Source organism: Aquila chrysaetos, chromosome 12 (assembly GCF_900496995.4).
Source record: "Aquila chrysaetos chrysaetos chromosome 12, bAquChr1.4, whole genome shotgun sequence".
NCBI classification, from domain to species: domain Eukaryota; kingdom Metazoa; phylum Chordata; class Aves; order Accipitriformes; family Accipitridae; genus Aquila; species Aquila chrysaetos.
The window spans coordinates 36,827,879-36,847,076 of NC_044015.1; the positions used below are offsets into that span (position 1 = coordinate 36,827,879).

Below are 19,198 nucleotides of genomic sequence, written 5' to 3' on the forward strand. Positions count from 1 at the left end.
TACCCACCACGGCAGGGGCAGCAGGAAGGCTGGGAAATGGGGCAGGGCCGGTGGGCACCCACAGCCCTGAAGCCAGCCCAAGGTGCCGCCCTGTGCTGCAAGGCTTCTGGTCCTTTCACTGAGAGTCTGCAGGCCCCTTGGTTTTCTTCACGTATGCTTGGACTGCTTTAATTTCACAGTTACTGAAATATCACTGCTTTGTTTAAATCACTCTCAGGCATTTTAAGAATCTAATATTGGGATTTATCAGGCAGACCGATGATGTTAAGAAATGACAGTACACTTGTTTTCAGTTTTTAATGCTTTCTTGTAAAACTGAAAATATAAAACCAGCCGAGCAAATGAAGATCTTTATATACATGAGGTCTGTGATTAAAAAAAAAAATCCTTTTAGTTAAAAAAAAAAAAAAAGAAAAAAAAAGAAGAATTGACCAATGAGTTAAATGAAAACTGATTAAAGGGAACATTCTCAAATTGGAACATACTTTCCAGGAAAAAAAAAACCCCTTCTTTACAAGTTTATTATATAACTTACATTTACACTTTACTGAAAGAACTTACAAAACAAGCTGCTTGAAATGCTCCTCATTCCCTTAAAGCATGAATTTCAAAGTGCCACAGCAAAGGAACAGGTTCCAATATTATCTTATACAGACTATTCATGTATAAAATGGTTTGGTAAATGTGAGGTGTTTATTTAAATGAGCACATATAGGGATACAGACTAAATAAAAGTACTTGAACAACACCTTTGTTATTACATACACAGTTATAGGTATAATAAAGGAAACAAGGTCAGCACTGCTCTTAGGTATCTGTATAGATGGAAGGAATGTGATTCAAGCAGTGATCAAAGGCGCCATTTTGGAAGAATCCATTTTCATCAGTTCCATTGGAGACCATGTCTTCAGATACACACTGTGCTTCAGAGAGTGCATCATAGCCTGAAAGCGTGACAAGTTGAATGGACATGATTTAGTACCACGTACATATAAGGAAGGAAGCGTAGTTTGAGGCCTGGGATTATACAGTACAGCACAGTGTTAATGAAAAGACAATAGGGTTTACCATCAAAGCCTTACCCAGGAGATACACAAACTAACCTCTATGGGCATTTGTGTCATAGTAGATGAAGCTCCCATTCATTTCTGCGGAAAGCTACTCATTTGCAAGTGAAGTGCAAGTATCAGAGTATGACTCTCTTGGGACTTTACAGTCATTATCTGAATAGGATGTCAAAACAATAAGTGGGCAAGGATCCTAGTAAGTGTGCACTAAAAGTGATGTAGTCCTCTTGTTCTGTGGGGTTTTTTTTTTCATTTTAATGGCACTTACGAAAAATGTTCCATGTGTCTCCCAGCTGCTCTTAAGATCCAGAAGAAATCTGGATCCTACATTATTGGATCCCCACATGCTGCAGAGGTGAGGTCTGCGGAAGCATGTCTGGATCAGGTCAGACTCACAGGATGTGTGGAAGAAGCTGCGCACCATGTTGTCCTCAGCCCACCAAAGCCCACCATGCTCCTGCCTCCTCACCTGGCTGAGCTGGCTGGTGCCAGGCTACCAGAAAGCCACTATAGTGGGGAAGAATTTCTCTGTCCTTCTCCTTTTAGAATGCAAAACTTCCACAGATGTTACGAGCCTCCCTGAGCTGTGCATCCCTGTGGAATGGAACAGGTTTGCCTGCTACCAGGTGCTATGGCGGCTGGAGTGCCAGGGAGTCTGAAACAAAGGGTTTATTGTCTACCCCAAAGGACATGAAAATTTCCTATTATGACCCACTATAACTTGCTTTTGCAACCGGCCGGCCAGTCAAGGCTCATATGCACATACTCATTTTACTGCAGGCCAGCTCTTTCCTTACTTCACCCCTGCTGTGTTCACCCCTTGCCCTCCCTGCCCTTCTCCTTTCTGCATCTGTCCCTGTGCCTGTGCTTCTCTGCGCTTCTCCTCACACCACCCAGACCCTCCTATCTGCCCCATAGCCCTGCTGTCTGCCTGGGGGCTGGGCAACCTCCTAAGCCCTCTCCTTCAACAGTTTTTCAGCGCACCCCACTACCCCCTCCCCAAACTACTGCATGAAACATTGACCCCTTATGTTCATCATTTAACAGATGTATTCTGTTTTACCCTGCACCACCTGATTTGGGTTGGGTCTTTACAAAAGTGTCTGTGTGAGCTTCAGCGCAAGGTTCTGAACCCTGCACCCAGCCCACAGAGCCCACCTACCACAATTTTAATAATCATCATCTGCATTAAGTCAGCTGAGGGCAACACATGGAACAAGATTCTTGTTGTTAAGAACATGCTGGTGAACTAAGTGCCTGATGTAGAAAATAAATCTCTTACAAATCACATTTGTGTGAATTGCAAGTCAATGTATGGATGGCTGAGCCTCGTGGGTAAAGCACTGAAACCTGGCTCCATTCTCTGCTTGACGGAGGAGCGCTCTGGAACCACTGGGAAACAACTGTTTTTCTGTGCCTCAGTTCCCCATGTGGAAAATGAGGCTCCTTCTTCTCTTTAGCCCTTCTCTCATCTCTTCCACCTGCCTAACTCTGCAGGCAAGTGTGTCTAGATATGGCTGAATCAAATGAGGCAGTGGGCTTAACTGAGGCCTCCAGGCTGTGTGGCACTGCACCACCAGCATTAACGACAGATCCTGTAGTCTTATACAGCCAGTCCTGATTTCAGAAAGAACCGTCGGCTCAGTCCTTAGAACTTAATTATAGGTATTTTACTATTAGGTATGTTTTTACTGTTTGAGACCAAATTCTCTACTTATTTACATTTCTGCATTTTCCTATGACGTATTAATTTACTGTTAGTTTACAGGTCAAATTCTGCTGTCTGCAGAAATCTGGCATGCAGCGTATGTGCAGAGTCTCTGGAAGACGAACTTGGCCTGTTTATCTGCCCTGTGCTGCGTCGGTCCAAGTGGAGTGACCAGTATTTTGATAAGTTTTGCAAGTGTTTATGTTATGCTAATTTCTATTTGATGAGCCTGTATACAGGGTGGATACACAACCACAGATGGACAAAACCCAAGATAAGCATACACCCCAGAAATCATTATTAGATTCCAGATAGAGTAAACTATCCAAAGTCCTGAACAGAAAATAAAAATTTATTGACTGTTAATGTGATTCATGGAACAGCTGTTTGCCAGTCACATTTGGCATTCCTGTGAGATGAGATCTCATTTAATATTAATGGTGCTATAAAAGCCTGAAAAAAATTAATGCATAGCCTTGATGAATCTTGCAAACCTGAATGGTTCTATTTTACACACAAAAAGATGAGATAAGATTTATATATTTCATATATATTTATGTTTCAGCCTTTTAAGTATTTGCATACCTCATAACCACTCTAAAAACAAAAATATTACACAGAAACATTTCATAATAGTTTAGCCCCAGACAGAAAAATCAACTGTTGTTGAAGTTGGTGTCTTGCCATAGTATTATTCTTTGCTCCTACAATTTCGTTTGGAAAGTTTATTTAGTCTGTTCTTTAAATATTGCAGGCTGTCAATCTAAACTTGAAATTTGATGTTAACATGAAAAAACTATGTTTTAGTAACATCAAACTTATGAATAACACAAAAGAATTCAAAGCTGAAGTTGAAACTTCATCTTAAACTTTTCCCTTGTGTTCGTTACTGATGCATACACTTTCTAGTATGGAACACCAGACAAATGCATGCATGCTCTCTCTGAACAGAGTCTCCTTTAATACAAAACAAACAGGAAAGTCAACTCTAATTTTGTGGTCTGACTCAGGCCCCATTTCAAAAAGCATTTAAACATATGTTTCCAGTATCGTCCTTAACTGAGATGCTCTCCTGAATTCAGACATGAAGAAAAATCTCTTGAAGATATGTAAGTAAATGTTGCAGTAAATGGTAGTGTTTCATGGCTCTGACAATACTCACATTTTGTTTGATTTCAGTAATTCTGTCAATTCTTAATTGTGGTTTTAAAAGTAGAAAAAAATGCTTTATAAAAATGAATACTTAAATATTGAAGTATTACAGTAATCTAGCTATAATAACTTGTTGCAAATTTCACATTATGCAAATATGTAGCTAAACAGGAAAATACAATTGCCATGAATGTGCAACAGCACAAACACAAAGGAACTCCCGAACAAAAAGAAACTACGTAATATTTTTAGGTGAATTTATCCAAGCAGTGCCTTTCCATTTTGTAAACATCAGTATTGCAAAACAAAGCCATCCTTTTATTCTTAGATGGACAGGAAGTCCCTGCTGCTGCTGCTATTTTCTTCAGAGTTGTGTTAACTATCTTCTTTACTTTGATCTGATTATAAAAGCCTGCCTGAGAAGATGTACAATGCATAGCCCACATAATAATATGTGAGAAGTGTCTTGTTTGTCAGCTCTCCTGAAGGTGTGTGTTGCCTATGACATCTCCAGCAGAACGAAAGGAGAATTTGTCCATCAGTCAAATACAGGAGCGTTAAAGAAAACAAATTTGCTTTCCTTCTGGGATTTTTATAGATGCAAATGAATTTCAGTGACTGAGTTTTTTACGCAAACATATTTTTGTAATAACATTTACTATAAAATGTGTTCTTTTCGCCTCCTGCTAAAAATATCATATGGGTAATTCTTTATAGGTGGAATAAATTACCTGTTGAAGCTAAAGGTGCATTGAGTATGTGATAGCCATTCTGTCTCAGAGGATTAAAGCAATGGGATTCCCCTGTGAGCACATCACTGGTGACAGACTGGTCCATTGTTCTGTAGCAGTCTCCATAGTGGAAACAGTTTTGTATTGAGTGAAAGCTGCCTTGGTAACCTGAAAACAGATATTGCACACACATTTTAACACTACTGCAATGGTATTAGCTCCATTTCTGTCACAGTATTTCATTACTATTGTGGGGGTTTTCAGTTCCTCAGTTTTAACTATGGAAAAATGATCATGCTATTCTATAAGGCGTAATAATATAAAAGCTACATCAGACTTGGTCCCACAAGGTGCTGTGGACTGTGATCCCCATCAAGCAAAAATCTCAAGGATGTGCTTCATTTCAAGCAATAGATCAGCTGAATGCAGTCAATAGCCCACTTGTGTTCAAAGCTAAGTAGTAAGTACTCCACTGGATCAGGTCCAGGATGCTCAGCTCCTAATGGAATGTGTCTATAATGAATTACTTTTAATTTAAATACAATAATGCAATATGTAAATGAACAGCACAGCTTTGTTTTCAGTTGAGTAAAGTCTTTTCCCATCCAGTGTGCGTTATGCACTGCTGGAGACTGCGCTATTTATTCAAAATACCTTTAAGAGTACCTTAAACCTCTCCTTTCTCAGACTGCTCTTACTTCAAATGAAACCCCTTTCACTGAACACAGGGGGCCACAGTCTGCAAGTAAAATTAACTAGAGGTGCAGGACTGACTCCAGACGGATGTCAGGTGAAGACTTTGAGTTCAGCTAGAGGCTCTTCTTGCTTATGTGAAGTGCCAAGATAAATCTGTATGGTCTCTGGCTGCCTCAGTCATTCTGCTTTTGGGGCATGTTTGACTGTTGTCCCCCACATACCCTACATTTCTTATGTCCTGCTTTTTTTTTAAAGTATCCTATTACCAGTGGACCAGCAGTTTGGTTTTTGCCAGCAGAAGCTGTGAATGAGTTGTACACAACAAAAGAAGTAATTTAACAGTAAAGGACGAATGAATTGCTGAGGAAGGAATTTTACAACTTACACGTTTGTGCCAACACCCTAAAAGAAAATGTTATTTGCTCCCATAAGGATGACCTCAAAGCATGCCACTATATTTATATCAACGATGGCCTGATTTAATTCTCTTCCTTCCTCCTGCCTCAATAACCTCTTCCTGATTCCACGTCCATTGCACGTTAACTGCACGTTCATATTAACTATCCCTTTTCCTACCTTCTCTGAAAGTCCCTTCTGAAATGATGCTCCTTCCCTTATATGCGGCTGAAGTCAACCAAGTCAGGCTTAAAGTTTAGTAGAATGTGCCATCAGGATTTTCCTCTAATTGCCAGAAAAAATATGGAACTGTTGTCTTTCTTCCCTCAGACTGAAACATTTCCTAAGGAACTACTGTAAAAGCTCCAGGTAGTTCGGTCAAACACAGACACAACCAGATCTTCAGCTGACAGAAGTCAGCACAGCTCCACTCACCAGTGGAAGGCAACTTGCTAGGCCAGTTGTGCAGCTATTCAGTCTGTTTGTTTAGAAACGAAATACCTGTGCTTATCACCAGAGCGCCTGGGTGTTGTATAGGGTGGAATTTGTGCCTTACAAATCATGCAGTGTATAAGCTTTTTCCTGTTAAGAAAGATCTGTCTTTTTCAAAATTTTCCCTTTACTACCAAAGTTTGACCAAGTAGATAGTATCAGGCAAAGCTCAGGGTCTGTCTGTTCATTCTGGTCATGTTTTCTAAGGTGGTAATAAGTAAGGCTAAGTGAGGCAATTCTTAAGTAGAAATGCAATGAACTCATCGAGTGGTGAAAGATTTGGTCTGCAGTTTCACAGTTTAATATGTGTTTTGGCAGAATCTGCAAGGATTAGATGATTCATTTCTTGAGAACCTATGATCCTCCACCACAAAATACCTAAATTGTTGATATCCACGATTGGTGAAGTACTTACTAATGGATGACTATATTAGATAAAGACACTATGCACACTGTACCAAAGCTGTTCATATTTGCTGCTATGTAGAAGAAGGCCCAGAAATTCGGAAAGTTGAGTATTAAATGATGCATGTCCTTCCTCGGAATAAATAGACAGCCACCTCTATTTACTGCCTGGAGAGTCTGGCTCAAAAAACCAAAGAGCTCTTATGAGAGGTAGCAAAGCCATCTTTTGATGTGGTTTTAGGTACAGTGTTTTATTGATTGGCTTTTGATAATTATCCTGACTTTTCTGTTTACAAAACATGAACTCCCTGCTGTAAGCCTTCTAAAAATATATCCTTTTGAGATGAGCAGTGAAAAAAAAAGAGACGCTTGGCTTCAGATGAGCCAACTGGATTGCAGAGAGCACTTATATACATTGCTAGAGAAAAAAATGAACCTTTTCCAGAATGTCTGCTATACACATCACTTCTAGGGAAGGCATGACGTGTATTTTCTCTGTCTCTCTAATTGCTGCCCTTTCGTCATGCTCCCAGGCTTGCCTTTGTTAAATCAATTAAATATCTTTATGATCTACAGGGCTGGCACAGTGGCTTAGAAAATCAGAGAACAGCCAAGCATGACAGAACTGGATTGAAACTAGTTGGATCCAGGGTTTTCTCAAGACCTATGGGTAAAGGTTTCTTTTTAAGTGTTTTAAATTACACTGTCTAGCTGCTCAGGAAAAAATACCTGTAGCAGAGAACTGCCTCAGAATCAGAAGTCTGGAAAAGAACTGCCATAAGCAATCAAATTCTCCTTTGGACTGCAGTATCTATCCCTCAGCATCACTGTGTGATAATCTGAAAAGGCAGTGCAAAAAGTCTTACTGGAACTATCCAATGAAGAGACACGATGTAAGAAAATACCAGTGTTATCGCACTGTTCTATTCACTGGGACAAAATTTGTGCTAAATGCTTCCCAAAGAAAATACAGAGAAATACACCATTCCTGTTCCAATGCGCTTGCAGATGTGATAAATGCAGGTAGCGAACTAAAGAAAAAAGACAGAGTGAGGAAGGGAAAGGTTGCAGCAGGAACACTGGTCAGGTAAAACCAACCATGATGTGAAAACTGGGACTTCTAACCCTTCTGACCTGAGCAGTATAATGAAAGCTTACTTCCTTTTTCATTAGCTTCATAGAAATGATAAGACAGTGAGACCCTGTAAGAAAGGGATAGAGGCTTTATGGAAGGCATTCTGTGTGTGGAGAAAGGCACAGGGATGGCTATGGGAGGAGGCAGGTAGCGGCTTCCTTCAGGATGAAAGGTGAAGGAGAAAGACAGAGACTCCCGATAGCTTTTGCAATTGCAAAAGGTGAGAAAGAGGTAGAGGCTCAAGACAGCTCTTTGCACAGACAAGAGCACTGAGAAGATGACTGAGTTAGACAGTGCCTGGTTTATCCCTTACGCAGGGATCTTACACCAGACAGTTCACTGCCTGGTTGGAAAGCTGTCAGCAGGCACTTTTATTTCTCTTCTGTGTGCTTACATGACTCATCTTCAGAATAACCTCTCACATGACTGCATGGAGGTTTCATAGGGAGTGTCAGTGGCAGTGGTTTATTCAGGAGGACTTTGGCCTTACATCTGGAACACTAAAGAACTGCAGCTGCAGCTGGTGAACCTGATCTGCAGTTCCACTACTAGGATGCATAGGAAGAATTTGGTGATGTTCCCTGCACTTAAACTGGGCATGAAACAACACTTGGGTAGGAAGAATTGTGCTTGCAATATTAAAAGCTGTATTTCAAAATGTAGCCAGCTGAATGTTAATCTCGGAAAGTGGAAATGAGTCTTGGAGTGACTGCACAGCTCCAGGTTGAAGAACTGCAGCATCACTGAGTTGTTATGTCAGTAAGATTTTTTCCATGACTTTTTATATACTTCCTATACTCCTACCCGCTGCTTCAGAGGCACAATCAGAGAGTTTTTTGTGGTACCAGGTAGGCTGGCTCTTGCTGATGGCCTTCAGTAGCCTGGCATGGCTCAAGAGGCCAGTCAGTCTGTTCCAGAGGATCTGAGCCTCATGCATCTTTTATACTATTAAAAAGGGAAAATTGCCAGCTTGTTTAAATGCTAAGTGTTCCCGAAAACCGAAGTAATTAGACAAGAGATGGAAAGGCCACGTGAGTTAAAGCAACCACAAGGACTTTTGTAACAACGGGTGCTCTTGCCAGATAAGGTTTCATTCATTTTACACAACCACAGGAAATGAAACTTGTTGCTTGCAGGCAATACAATGTTTGATTTGCATATGCAATACAAGTCAGAGCTTTACTGCATTTACACATTTTTAAAATGTGCAGCGTGAAACAAAGGTGCTTTTGGTTCATGCCATTTAGTTATGGTTCCTTTAGATTTTTTGAAATGCTTTACACAGAAAGTATTAGGAATTAAGATATAATTAAAATCCTGTAACCAGTGGTTCAATTAACAGCCACATATGGTTGATTAGAGTAAACTAAACATGGAGCATTTTTTACAAGTTCTTAAAAAAAGACTCCCTTCAGTGGTTAAAATATGAAGTAAGCAAGAAGGCTTGTCTGGTGCAAACATCCCTGCTTCTACGAGAGCGAAAGTGTGGTACCAATTTGGCAACAAGTGTTTCACCAATATTTTTTTTTCCATATGGATTTCAGGTTTTCCTTCAGTTTTGATTTAAATCACAAATTTTCTGAGGTTAATTTTCAAGTGAAGAATTTACTAAATGTCCTGTCAGTTTAAATGATCACTATTAAATGTTTTATGTACAGTAGATGTAGAAATATAACAGTTAATAAAGGAATAAACTGAGTTCCAAACATAACATTTAGTTAAAATTTTGCTTTGAAATAATTTGTGACCGAAAAGCTGCAGTTAGCCACTTCACACACTGCTCTGGCTGCCTCTGTTTCTCTAAGGCATGGCCTAGAAAACTTCAAGCAGCTTTAAAATGAATGATGTAATGAGCAAATAATTGGAATATGCCTATTAAATGCCATCTTGTTATGTCATGTCATTTACATGTATGTGCAAATAAATCTCAGCTTTTCAAATTCCATAAAATTTGTGACAAGAAATCATGTCAGGTATAAATAACTACAGGATTCCATTGCCTGCCAAATTCTTTCAGCATGTAATAATTTCCATGTGATCTTACTACAACTAGGTTTAAACATATAAATAATGTCAGCTTATTCTTTCATTATCAAGATTTCTGCTACCAGCTTGACGAAGCTTGCTGTCTTCTAAAAATTTCAGATCCACAATGTTTATATGCTTCTATACAGATGCCTAGTTCTACAGCTAGACTTACATAGCGCTCCTTTTTTCAGCAAAAATTCAAAACTCCCAAATTACTACAGATTCCATTAGAAAAACGTGCTATTAATGAACTGAGATGCAAAAAAGATGTAGAGCAAGTACAGCTAAGTACAGGTTACAGATCAATTGATTTCAAAGGCTGCTAATCAAAATTGATTTTTGAATGACCATTTCCATAATGAATTTATAATAATACTTCAACATTCGGCCAAAGTGGAAAGTTATTGCTTTTTCAAAACCACACGACATAACACTTAGAAAGCAACAATTCATTCAAAAGGAAATGTGGTTTTCTTAAGGAATAAAGTCAATTTATTTAAGTGGTTCAAAACTTGTTCTGTCTATGCATTTGTTTCTGCCATAGTAATGAGCTGCTAAACTTTCCTCTTGTGGTTTGTAGTTATTTAGCTCATTATAGTAACATAATCATATATCATTATATGCTATCATAAATCTGCCACTTTTGCCTTACAGAGTTAATCTTTTTAAATTGAATAATCTGTTGAGCATCAGGTTGAGTTAGTTTTTCCTTCAGCACAAATCATTTAATATAATACGCTTTAACTTTTCAGACTAAGTCAGTCCAACCAAAGAGCAAAAATACTCCTCAGAGAATGAAGGGCAGAGGGAACTGTTGGGATACTGAACCCCATTACAGCTGTGAATTGCTCACTGGGTTTGTGTTCAGCTCCTGTGTTTCAGACCTAGCCTTAGTATATATTGAGAGAAAGCAAACCTCCTATTTTGCCCACTGGTAAATTGATCACATGTGATACTTTGCCAGCCAAAAATGACCTTATACAAATGACAGTACAGCTGTGAAACGAGTTTCAAAAAGCTGGTTATCTGCCTGTATAAACTTATATGCTTGGTTATACTTGCAACCAGACAGATGTCCTGCACGCTTCTTTATTGTGAATATTTACCACACTTAAGTAGCATACCATCTGGATTATATAACATATTTCTTAAATATGCAAGCTCCTGTTACTGGAAGAATCTGTGATAATAATATCTCTTGCTAATTTATACCTCAAAAATTGCAGAAACATTAATTAGTTCCTGCAGCAGAACTCTGGAATAGGTAAATAAGGTCCCAATTAAAAAGGCTGCGTAATTCAGAACAAAAAATGTTTTAAATTAAGCAATGGGACAGCTGCTTAGTTGCTCGCACTCCTGTCCTCAAATCACACTGGCACTCTATAGTTGTACAGACTGCCTTTGCGTATTATTATATAAAATACTACAGATGCCAGTCTTCCAAATAATAAATAGGAAGATAATTTTTCTTTATCTAAACTCATGTCTAGCGCATCACTGTCAGCGGACTGAGCAGGACATTGCCAAGGTGTGTGTGCTTCAGCCTGTGTATTTTGGGACTAGATGGCTCTTGCTTCGGTATGGTCACTCTCTCCAAGCTGACGGAAGGCTGGATGACCAGTCAGATGAGGTGCATAGGTAGTAGCCAACTAGAGAAAAACCTGAATAAATGCAATAAATCTGCTATTCTGATAGCCTTCCCCATTATGATCACATATTACAGCATGAACTGGTCTGAAAATGTTGCTCTGTATGTTTATTAAGCCACTTTAAGAATTGGAGTTCCCATTGAAATGCTGGCAGTCCCTTAATAAGACAGTATTGGCTGAAAATGCAAAAACTGAAATAAATGATTTAATTCTTTCTCCCTAACTACGAATTAGGAAAGTTAAAACAAACAAACAAACAAACAAAAAAAACGGAGGGAAAAGTTACCTTGAGATCCCTGCTGTACAGACTGGTTTTGAAATTGAGCGTATGGTTTATTTGGTATTCCAGAAAATTGCTGCCCATTTGGTGACTGGCTGTGTGATGACGGAGAGTCGTGTTTCTGCAATAGGGAAGGTGGAACTAATGCCTTCAGGGGACTGACAAGTGGAGAGATTATGTTGGGAGCAAGCCTAGAAAAAGAAAATACAGAAAAACTTCACATATCACATCACAATATGGGAAAATGAAATAGTTGAAAGGCCCTATTGCCATAACGGCCAAACTATAGAAATGTTTATTTTGCAGGTAGAAATTATATTGTAAAAAAAAGATAACAATGCAGTGCTCCTTTCAGGTACTCATTAAGAGGAAAGGGAGTTAGAAAAGGATTTCTGTTCCTTTACACTAACTCCTGTACTAGCCATAATGGCAGGATCAAAATGACACCACTCCTCAGTAAGCAACTTAAACACAGCTCAGTTTTAATTTAAAATTTCGTGAGCTGAGATTCATGTCCAGCAAACAGAAGTGGAAAATGTAGTTAGAGTGAGTAAATGCAAGTAAATTGTTTAAGTGCCTTCGTAGCTCTAACGGAGTAAAGCTTTACACCCAAGTTGCAGCCAAGATAAAGAAAAGCATTAGTTTCAGTTATTCCTCATGTAGGATTTTTTAGACTTAGAAATACAGCTTTAACTGCAACAGATGGTACTGTCCTTTCAAAGAAAAAGCCTGAGTAAGTGTTTGCTTACTGAGTGAGTGGTGGCACCGCTCAGTGTAAGACTGAGAAGTAGTTCTACCTGAGAGATGGAAAATACCCCCCAGATGTCTGGGACTCGGGCCAGCACAGGAGCGCTGGGGCAGCCCCGCTCGGGGAACAGACCCTGACCCAACACTCCCACAAGAGGTGGAGCAGCTGAGGAAGAACCTCACTAACCCAATTCCATGAAGTCCCCGGGCATCCTCGGCCACCAGTGGAGCAGAGAGGCTTCAGTGCTTCCTCCCTGCCACAGCGCAACCATCCCAGCAAGGGGTGGTACAGCAGCTGGCCCAGAAGGGATGAACCTTTTGCCAGAGACCTGTCTTTTGGCCATTTACAGCCAGAAAGATAACATGGTGCAGAAGGTGGGACCAAAAACCTGGCCATTCACATAGAAGCCTCTTTTAGAGCTGCATTCAACTAACTCTTTAAACGTGTGAATAGGTAGACGCTGGATCTTTTACCCTCCTATGGTAGCTGTGACAAATGGCCTTTTGCTCCATAGCCCAGTGTTACACCATCAAATGTGCGGGCTGGGTGGACTGTATGCTCACCATTTACACTCTGCTGCCTCTGGAGCTTTTGCTAAACATAAGAAGCAGCTCTCTGAGCAGCACTAGAACCTTCAGACACTAGAAAAGCCAGCTGTCTGTTTGAGAGCCGCCCTGCTGAAACTTCACAGCTACAGGTCCTGAGGTGTAGAAATAAAAATACCCCTGCAGGTTATAATCCACGTGACCTAGCTGGAAAAAAAATATTGAGCGCAAACCGTTGCAGCCGTACAAAGAATCAACTAAAAACCAAACTACATCTCTCACTAGTGTCTTCCTTCACCACTGCAGAAGCTGTTCAAACACCATAAACCATGATTTGCAATAGCAGTTCCTCACTAGTTTACATGACTGCTTCTTGGAGCAGTTAGGATTAAATTTGGGGAGCGAGGCTATGCTTGACTTAGGGAGAAGCACTACATGGGAGCGTTCAAGAGGTAAATATAGATGAACTGTGAATTAATGGTGACAACAGCTTAATCACATTTAACATGAGAGGCAGAGGAACACTGCCAAAAGCTGTCACAGTGACACTCTATTAAAAGGGGCTTAAATAAATCAACCAGTCAAAGCCCATCCTATGCTGAAATAATTCCATCTCCCAAAGCAGGAAAATAAGGCATATAATACAAACCACAGGGACACTTAATATCCCCAAACTAAACTGAAGAATTAAACCAGTATTGTTAAATGGGTGAAGGCAAGGATATTTTCAAGCCAAATATGTAAGAACTGGAAAATAAATTTTTTTATGAGAAAGATAATACCTCCCCAATAAGTGATGACCAGCAATATGTAAAATAAAGAGGACTAAGGTCGAACTTTAAGAGCCAACATGCAAAGAAAAAAAATCTGATCTGTTTTTTGTTTTAAGTGCATCCCAAGAGAGCTGGGATGGCCGTGCCATACCCCAGGGTAAAGGCCTGGGGCTGCAGAGGTGCTGAAAAGGGACGCAGGGAATGCAGGGGCTACCTGTGCCCTCTTCAGGTCAGAGACAGAAAATGCTCGCTGGAGTCAACTGCTGAAGAGCAGATGCTCGGGGAAAATAACGAGTTTATTTGCTAAGAAGCAGCTAAACGCTAAGGTCAGCTCCCACGTGGCTGTAGTTTTTCCTCAAAGGTCTCAGCAGAGAAATAGTTTAACACAAACGAGCTGTTGTGTAGCCCAGCTACAACTTGTATCTTCTGCAAACACTCTCAAATGCGTGTCTGTGGTGAGCTAGTACATGAAGATGGGGCCGACCTTATCTGCTGGGTCCTACAGAAAAGCCTTTGCTACAGTCTCTTCTTCTAAGGCTGCGAGTGCCGGCAAAGCACAACCACAAATTACAAAATGGTCACCAGCCCCTTCAAACAGCACACATGGAGACATTGTCCTCGACACGCCAGAAATGCTATTAGAAGCCTGGAAATGCCTCTATCTGAAAGGAGATTAAAAAGATTGCAGTTGTTTTCATTGGAAAGATAATAGCTAAAAGAGATCATGATAGTGACATTTATATGGATAATGACCACACACACATTTAAAAGAGAAACAAAAGATGTACTAAAAACTCCAAGCCCTGGATGAGCCAGAAACCACTCTGAATGAAGGAGGAAAATACTTCTGGTGAGCGAGTACTCTGCAACTGCCTGTGTTGGGTTTCCGCTGCCTTCTTGTGAAATGTCTTGTCCTAGCTACTGCTGGGAAATGTAGCACCCCATAGAGGCCTGCTGGGCTGCTCTCTGTTGAGTGCTTTGTTAGCATGGTCCGGTAATCACATTTTTAAATTCTATGCAAGTATGTTGCATGTCAAACAAAAATGGTACATTTAAGGTGTCCAGCTGTGGGAATACTGAAAATCCCAGCTTCCCTACTCAGTTTAACTGCTCCCAGAGGCTATTTAAATCTTAACCATGTGAGAAGAATTTAACAGTTTTTACTGTTATTTTTAAAGCAGTGCTTCTCCCCATTCACGCTCTTTTGCATTCCTCTTTTTCCTGTGTGTGCGCTCAACGGTTGTGACGGCGTTTGTGCCTCGAAGCCTTTGAAATGACTGGTTAAGAGCAGGTGAGATTCCCCACGCGAGGCAGGAGGGGTGCGGAGGTGTGCGGGGCCCTGCTCCAGCTGGGTGAGCTGCCAGCTTGCTGCTCCCGCTCGGCACTGCTGTCACGGTGCTGGAGCTCAGCAAACATAGCTGTCTGCGGGCAGCCAGTATCCTAGGAACTTGCTGTAGCACCGGAACCTGAGCTGAAACCCTGAAAGCTCTGTGTAACACTTGCCCATTGCCACCTCCTCTGCATGAAGAGATTTTCATACAGTTGAGCAGGTCACCGTAAAATCTACTGCGTTCTGCTCAGTCTCTCCCAAACAGGGAATTTAACATGTTTCCCATAAGTTAAGGCAGAGTTTTTAGCTAGGAAAGAGCTTTGCTCAGCAGAAAAGTCTGGCTATATTAGCACAAGTGGCCAACATGGGGATTTGTCTCCTTAAAATATTCATCACAATGCCTACAGCTCGAGCTGGTCCCTAAAATATTACTTTGTGTGTGTGTATGCATGTGTGAATGTGCTCTGGCACGCTCAAGGAGAGTTTTTTCATCAGCTAACTGTCCAGTTCCCAGTGCCGTGTTTTTAATTCTCTCCTGAATATTTGCCTACTAATTAGGTTGCTGTGATACTCGGGTTGTTAAAAGAGAGGAGGAATCATTCCTGATACAAGTTAAATAGATAATGCATTAGCAACAGAAAAGAGCTTAAAAGGAGATGCCTTCTGTGTGGAAGAACAAACACTAAACTACTTACACTAGCAGCTCAGCTGGATACATTAAAAATTCCCAGGCAGTAGCTCAGGCATATATGTTTCAATAACTAATAGCCTGGACATTTCCTGTTAATACTCACAGCTTGCTTTGGTTTGGATATTAATAATAAATATATACCATATATTTTACCTTAATTGTAACTTGTATAATTCAGTAAATTTGCAGGTCCTTTTGGGGCCTTTTAATATATATCTCTGCCTATATATAGCTATAGGGAGAGAGATATAAATAAATACTCTCACACATGTAAAAAAAATCCTTATCCCTCCTTAATTCTTTAAATTTGAGGGCTCCTGGCTATACGGAATATTTCTGCTCAGGAGCATAAATCTTTTTGCTACGTCCCTAATCTTGTGACAAAGCTAAGAAGAATCAATTGTTCTTACAGATCGCTTGCACTGCTGATATAGTCTGACTGTTGACAGAGTCTGCTCTGTCTTACAAGGATGCTTGATGGTAAAACACTTAGTAACTCAAACAACAAATTAACCCACTGTAAGGCTTTTACTACTCCATTATCAGAAACCCTATGATGTCCCTTATGTGAAAGGTAACCTGTTAACCATGCATTTACCTTATTCCTAGCCGTTATCTGCTACAGACACCAATGAAGTTACTAGCAAGCCCTCTCTGAATCCAGCAGATTTCCAGTTGCCTACTGATAAAACTGCTGTTGCTAAAAATTTTGCTGTATGTAATATATGATGCAAGTAGGAAAGCTTTTTCACCTGAAGATTCATTTTGGTGACTTCAGACCTAATGACAGTAGGTGCTTCTCAATCCCTCTCATACAGAGAGGCATGCACCAGAGGAGTCTACATTCCTTACACATTGACTGGTTTTGAACTTACAGTATCTTTTGGGAACAGCAGCGTTTCGGGAATAATGTGCAACTTTCTTGAGCAGTGATAATAACAGAAGGGGAACTACACAGTTGGATGCAGTAAGAATCTACTTATTAATGACCACTTATTAATGTACACAGTGGTAAAACCAGTTCAGTTTTGATGTATTAAGTTATTGTGGGAGTTAAAAACAGCTGAAGATCTACTAGAATACTAAGACAGGGTTTTCTTACAAAGTAAAACTGCTAAAACTAGAAGCATGCCACTGAAAGAAGATAATTTAAAATGCAGTTTTTCAGATTACAAGGGTGCAGTGGAGAAGCCAGCCTCCTCTCCACCCTGTCCAAGACACAGGAGCAACAGGGCATGCACCACAGAGAGAAGCAGGTCAGCTTAAAACAAAAGGAACATTTTGCTCACACAGCATGCCCTGGCCTGTGGCATTCATAGCCACAGGAAGTCACAGAATCAAACAAAATACCTAGTTTTTTAAAAAGGGACTGAATAATTTAATGGCCAAAACCAACATTTCCATGCTAAGCGAGGGGTAATCAAATCTTGTGCTTCAGGATGTAAACTGATCACCCAAGGATGCAGAGAGGAATTCTCTCTCTTCACTCATCATACAACTTCATACAATTGACCAGGTATTGCGGGTTTTTTTCAAATTCCCTTTGAAGCACCATGTGTAGGATGGCGCTGAAGACATAATACTAGTCTTGAGGGACCTATGATTTCAGGTGGAATTGCAAAGCTAATGCATTCCTCTCCTGAGGAAGCGTCACTAGACAATTAAGTAAAAGGACTAATCAGAAAAATCCCGTTTATGTAATACCTTCATCCACACAACCAACAGAAAACTATTGGAAGAACTGATCCTAACTCAATAACATGCCTTGTCTATGATACTGCGCACACTTCTGCACCATGCTAAACACTGTCTTAAAATACTCAGCTTCACAGCCCTTCCTAAGGGAAGCTGTTGAAGTCAGGTGGGATACTACCCATGAAGCGTCATTAAATCAAGTGTTGGACAACGAGCCAATTCCTCACCTCTACTGGAAAGCATGTCACTCACATCAATGGGAATACTCAGAAATCTTCATTTTAACAGAAGGATTTTTTAAAAAAGAAAATTAAGTCAAAACATCGAAGATATTAATCTGTCTTCTCTCTCATTTTATGAAGTGCATACCTTTAGGAATCACAAACAGAAATCCTAGTAAGACTTTCACATAAATTTCTTGTGATCGTGTTTTAACAATATATTTTGGATGGTGAAAGTTCGTATTAAACTGTAAGTAAGGCCTATGTGAGGGAACTATCTAGGTATGCCATGAGCTAGCAGTGATCTATAGGAAAGACATCTAATAGGCTACAAGTAACCTTTCCTTGTTTTAGAATTATTTATCCTGCCCCCACTTTCAGCCTCCCAATGTAGGCAGTGGTGTGTAAGAATTCGTGTATTTTCACAATGCACACCAAGTGTCTTGTTCCAATATTATTGCAACATAAAGAACCACAAAATAAATACATATCACCATTGATTTTTCTGAGCTTTCTGTCAAGTTGTCTAGATGTATGTTTTCTATATTCATCCACAGTACTTAGTCTGAGTAAGAAACAGATTTACACTTTGCTTTAGCCAGTCTTTGTTCACTACCAGTTTCTGGACAAATTAAGAGAGAGTAAGAAATTGTAAAGCCAGGTTTTGAGCTGGTTTAACATGAGCTTTTTCATGATCTAGTTGATCATCTCTTGACTGGCAAAAACTACACACAGTGTACTTAATTAGAAAATATTGAATGGAATTGAAAATTGAAAAATAATGAAAATATATTCAAACTAAGATTCTTGAATAGTAAGTGGGAACGAAGTGTAACCGCAAAATAGAAATATCTAAAATAGGGATGTTTCCAATATGAAAACTGTCTGGGTCTTTTTTTTTTTTTTTGTGATGTGATGGCTTGATTGGCAGATTCCTCAGCTAGACAAAGAACCTCAACCCATATCCCATTGAGTTCAGTGGAAACAGGACCAAGTCCAGACTGAAAAACATCTGTCCTTTATCTCAAATAATTTTTTGTATATTTTGGGTTATAAGAACATTCTGTAATACAGTTCTCATGCGCAGCGTATCGCCATATCAAACAATCTTGACTTTGAGAATTATGTTTAAGTCATATTAATATGAAGAAAAGTATATAATAAAGCACCAGAGTAAGAAGCACATAGCAAAGAAGCTCCATGTTTTATCTTAAATGACTCGTACAGTATTGCAGCTAGTTACAAAACCTGAGATTTTCCATGAAACCAGGTTCTACCATAAAATCCAGCATGCCAACCATTTCATTCATAAAATCTCTCCCCCAGGCATTATAGTTACTTATATTGTGAGAAAGTCCAATTCAGTTCCAGGACCAGGAGATTTTTTTTTTAGTGGAAAAAAAAAAGTTAACACTGATTTTCATCTCTTCCCATAATATTAAAAATGATGTGTAAA

The 19,198-nt window shown here is 39.8% G+C and overlaps 1 protein-coding gene across 8 annotated transcripts in view; it reads right to left on the reverse strand.

The window, feature by feature from the left end:
• Positions 1-308: 308 nt before the first annotated feature.
• Positions 309-19,198, reverse strand: part of GLIS1 (GLIS family zinc finger 1) — a 208,199-nt gene continuing 189,309 nt past the window's right edge. For 5 of the 8 annotated variants that reach the window (XM_030033950.1, XM_030033949.1, XM_030033947.1 and 2 more), the window contains 3 exons: positions 11,746-11,930; positions 4,659-4,826; positions 309-944 (listed from right to left, as the gene is read on the reverse strand). In XM_030033950.1, the coding sequence (XP_029889810.1) occupies positions 808-944; positions 4,659-4,826; positions 11,746-11,930 (490 nt within the window). In that variant the 3' untranslated portion in view covers positions 309-807. The remainder of the gene's footprint in view (positions 945-4,658; positions 4,827-11,745; positions 11,931-19,198) is intronic. The other 3 variants (XM_030033952.1, XM_030033951.1, XM_030033944.2) reach the window with 2 other exon arrangements.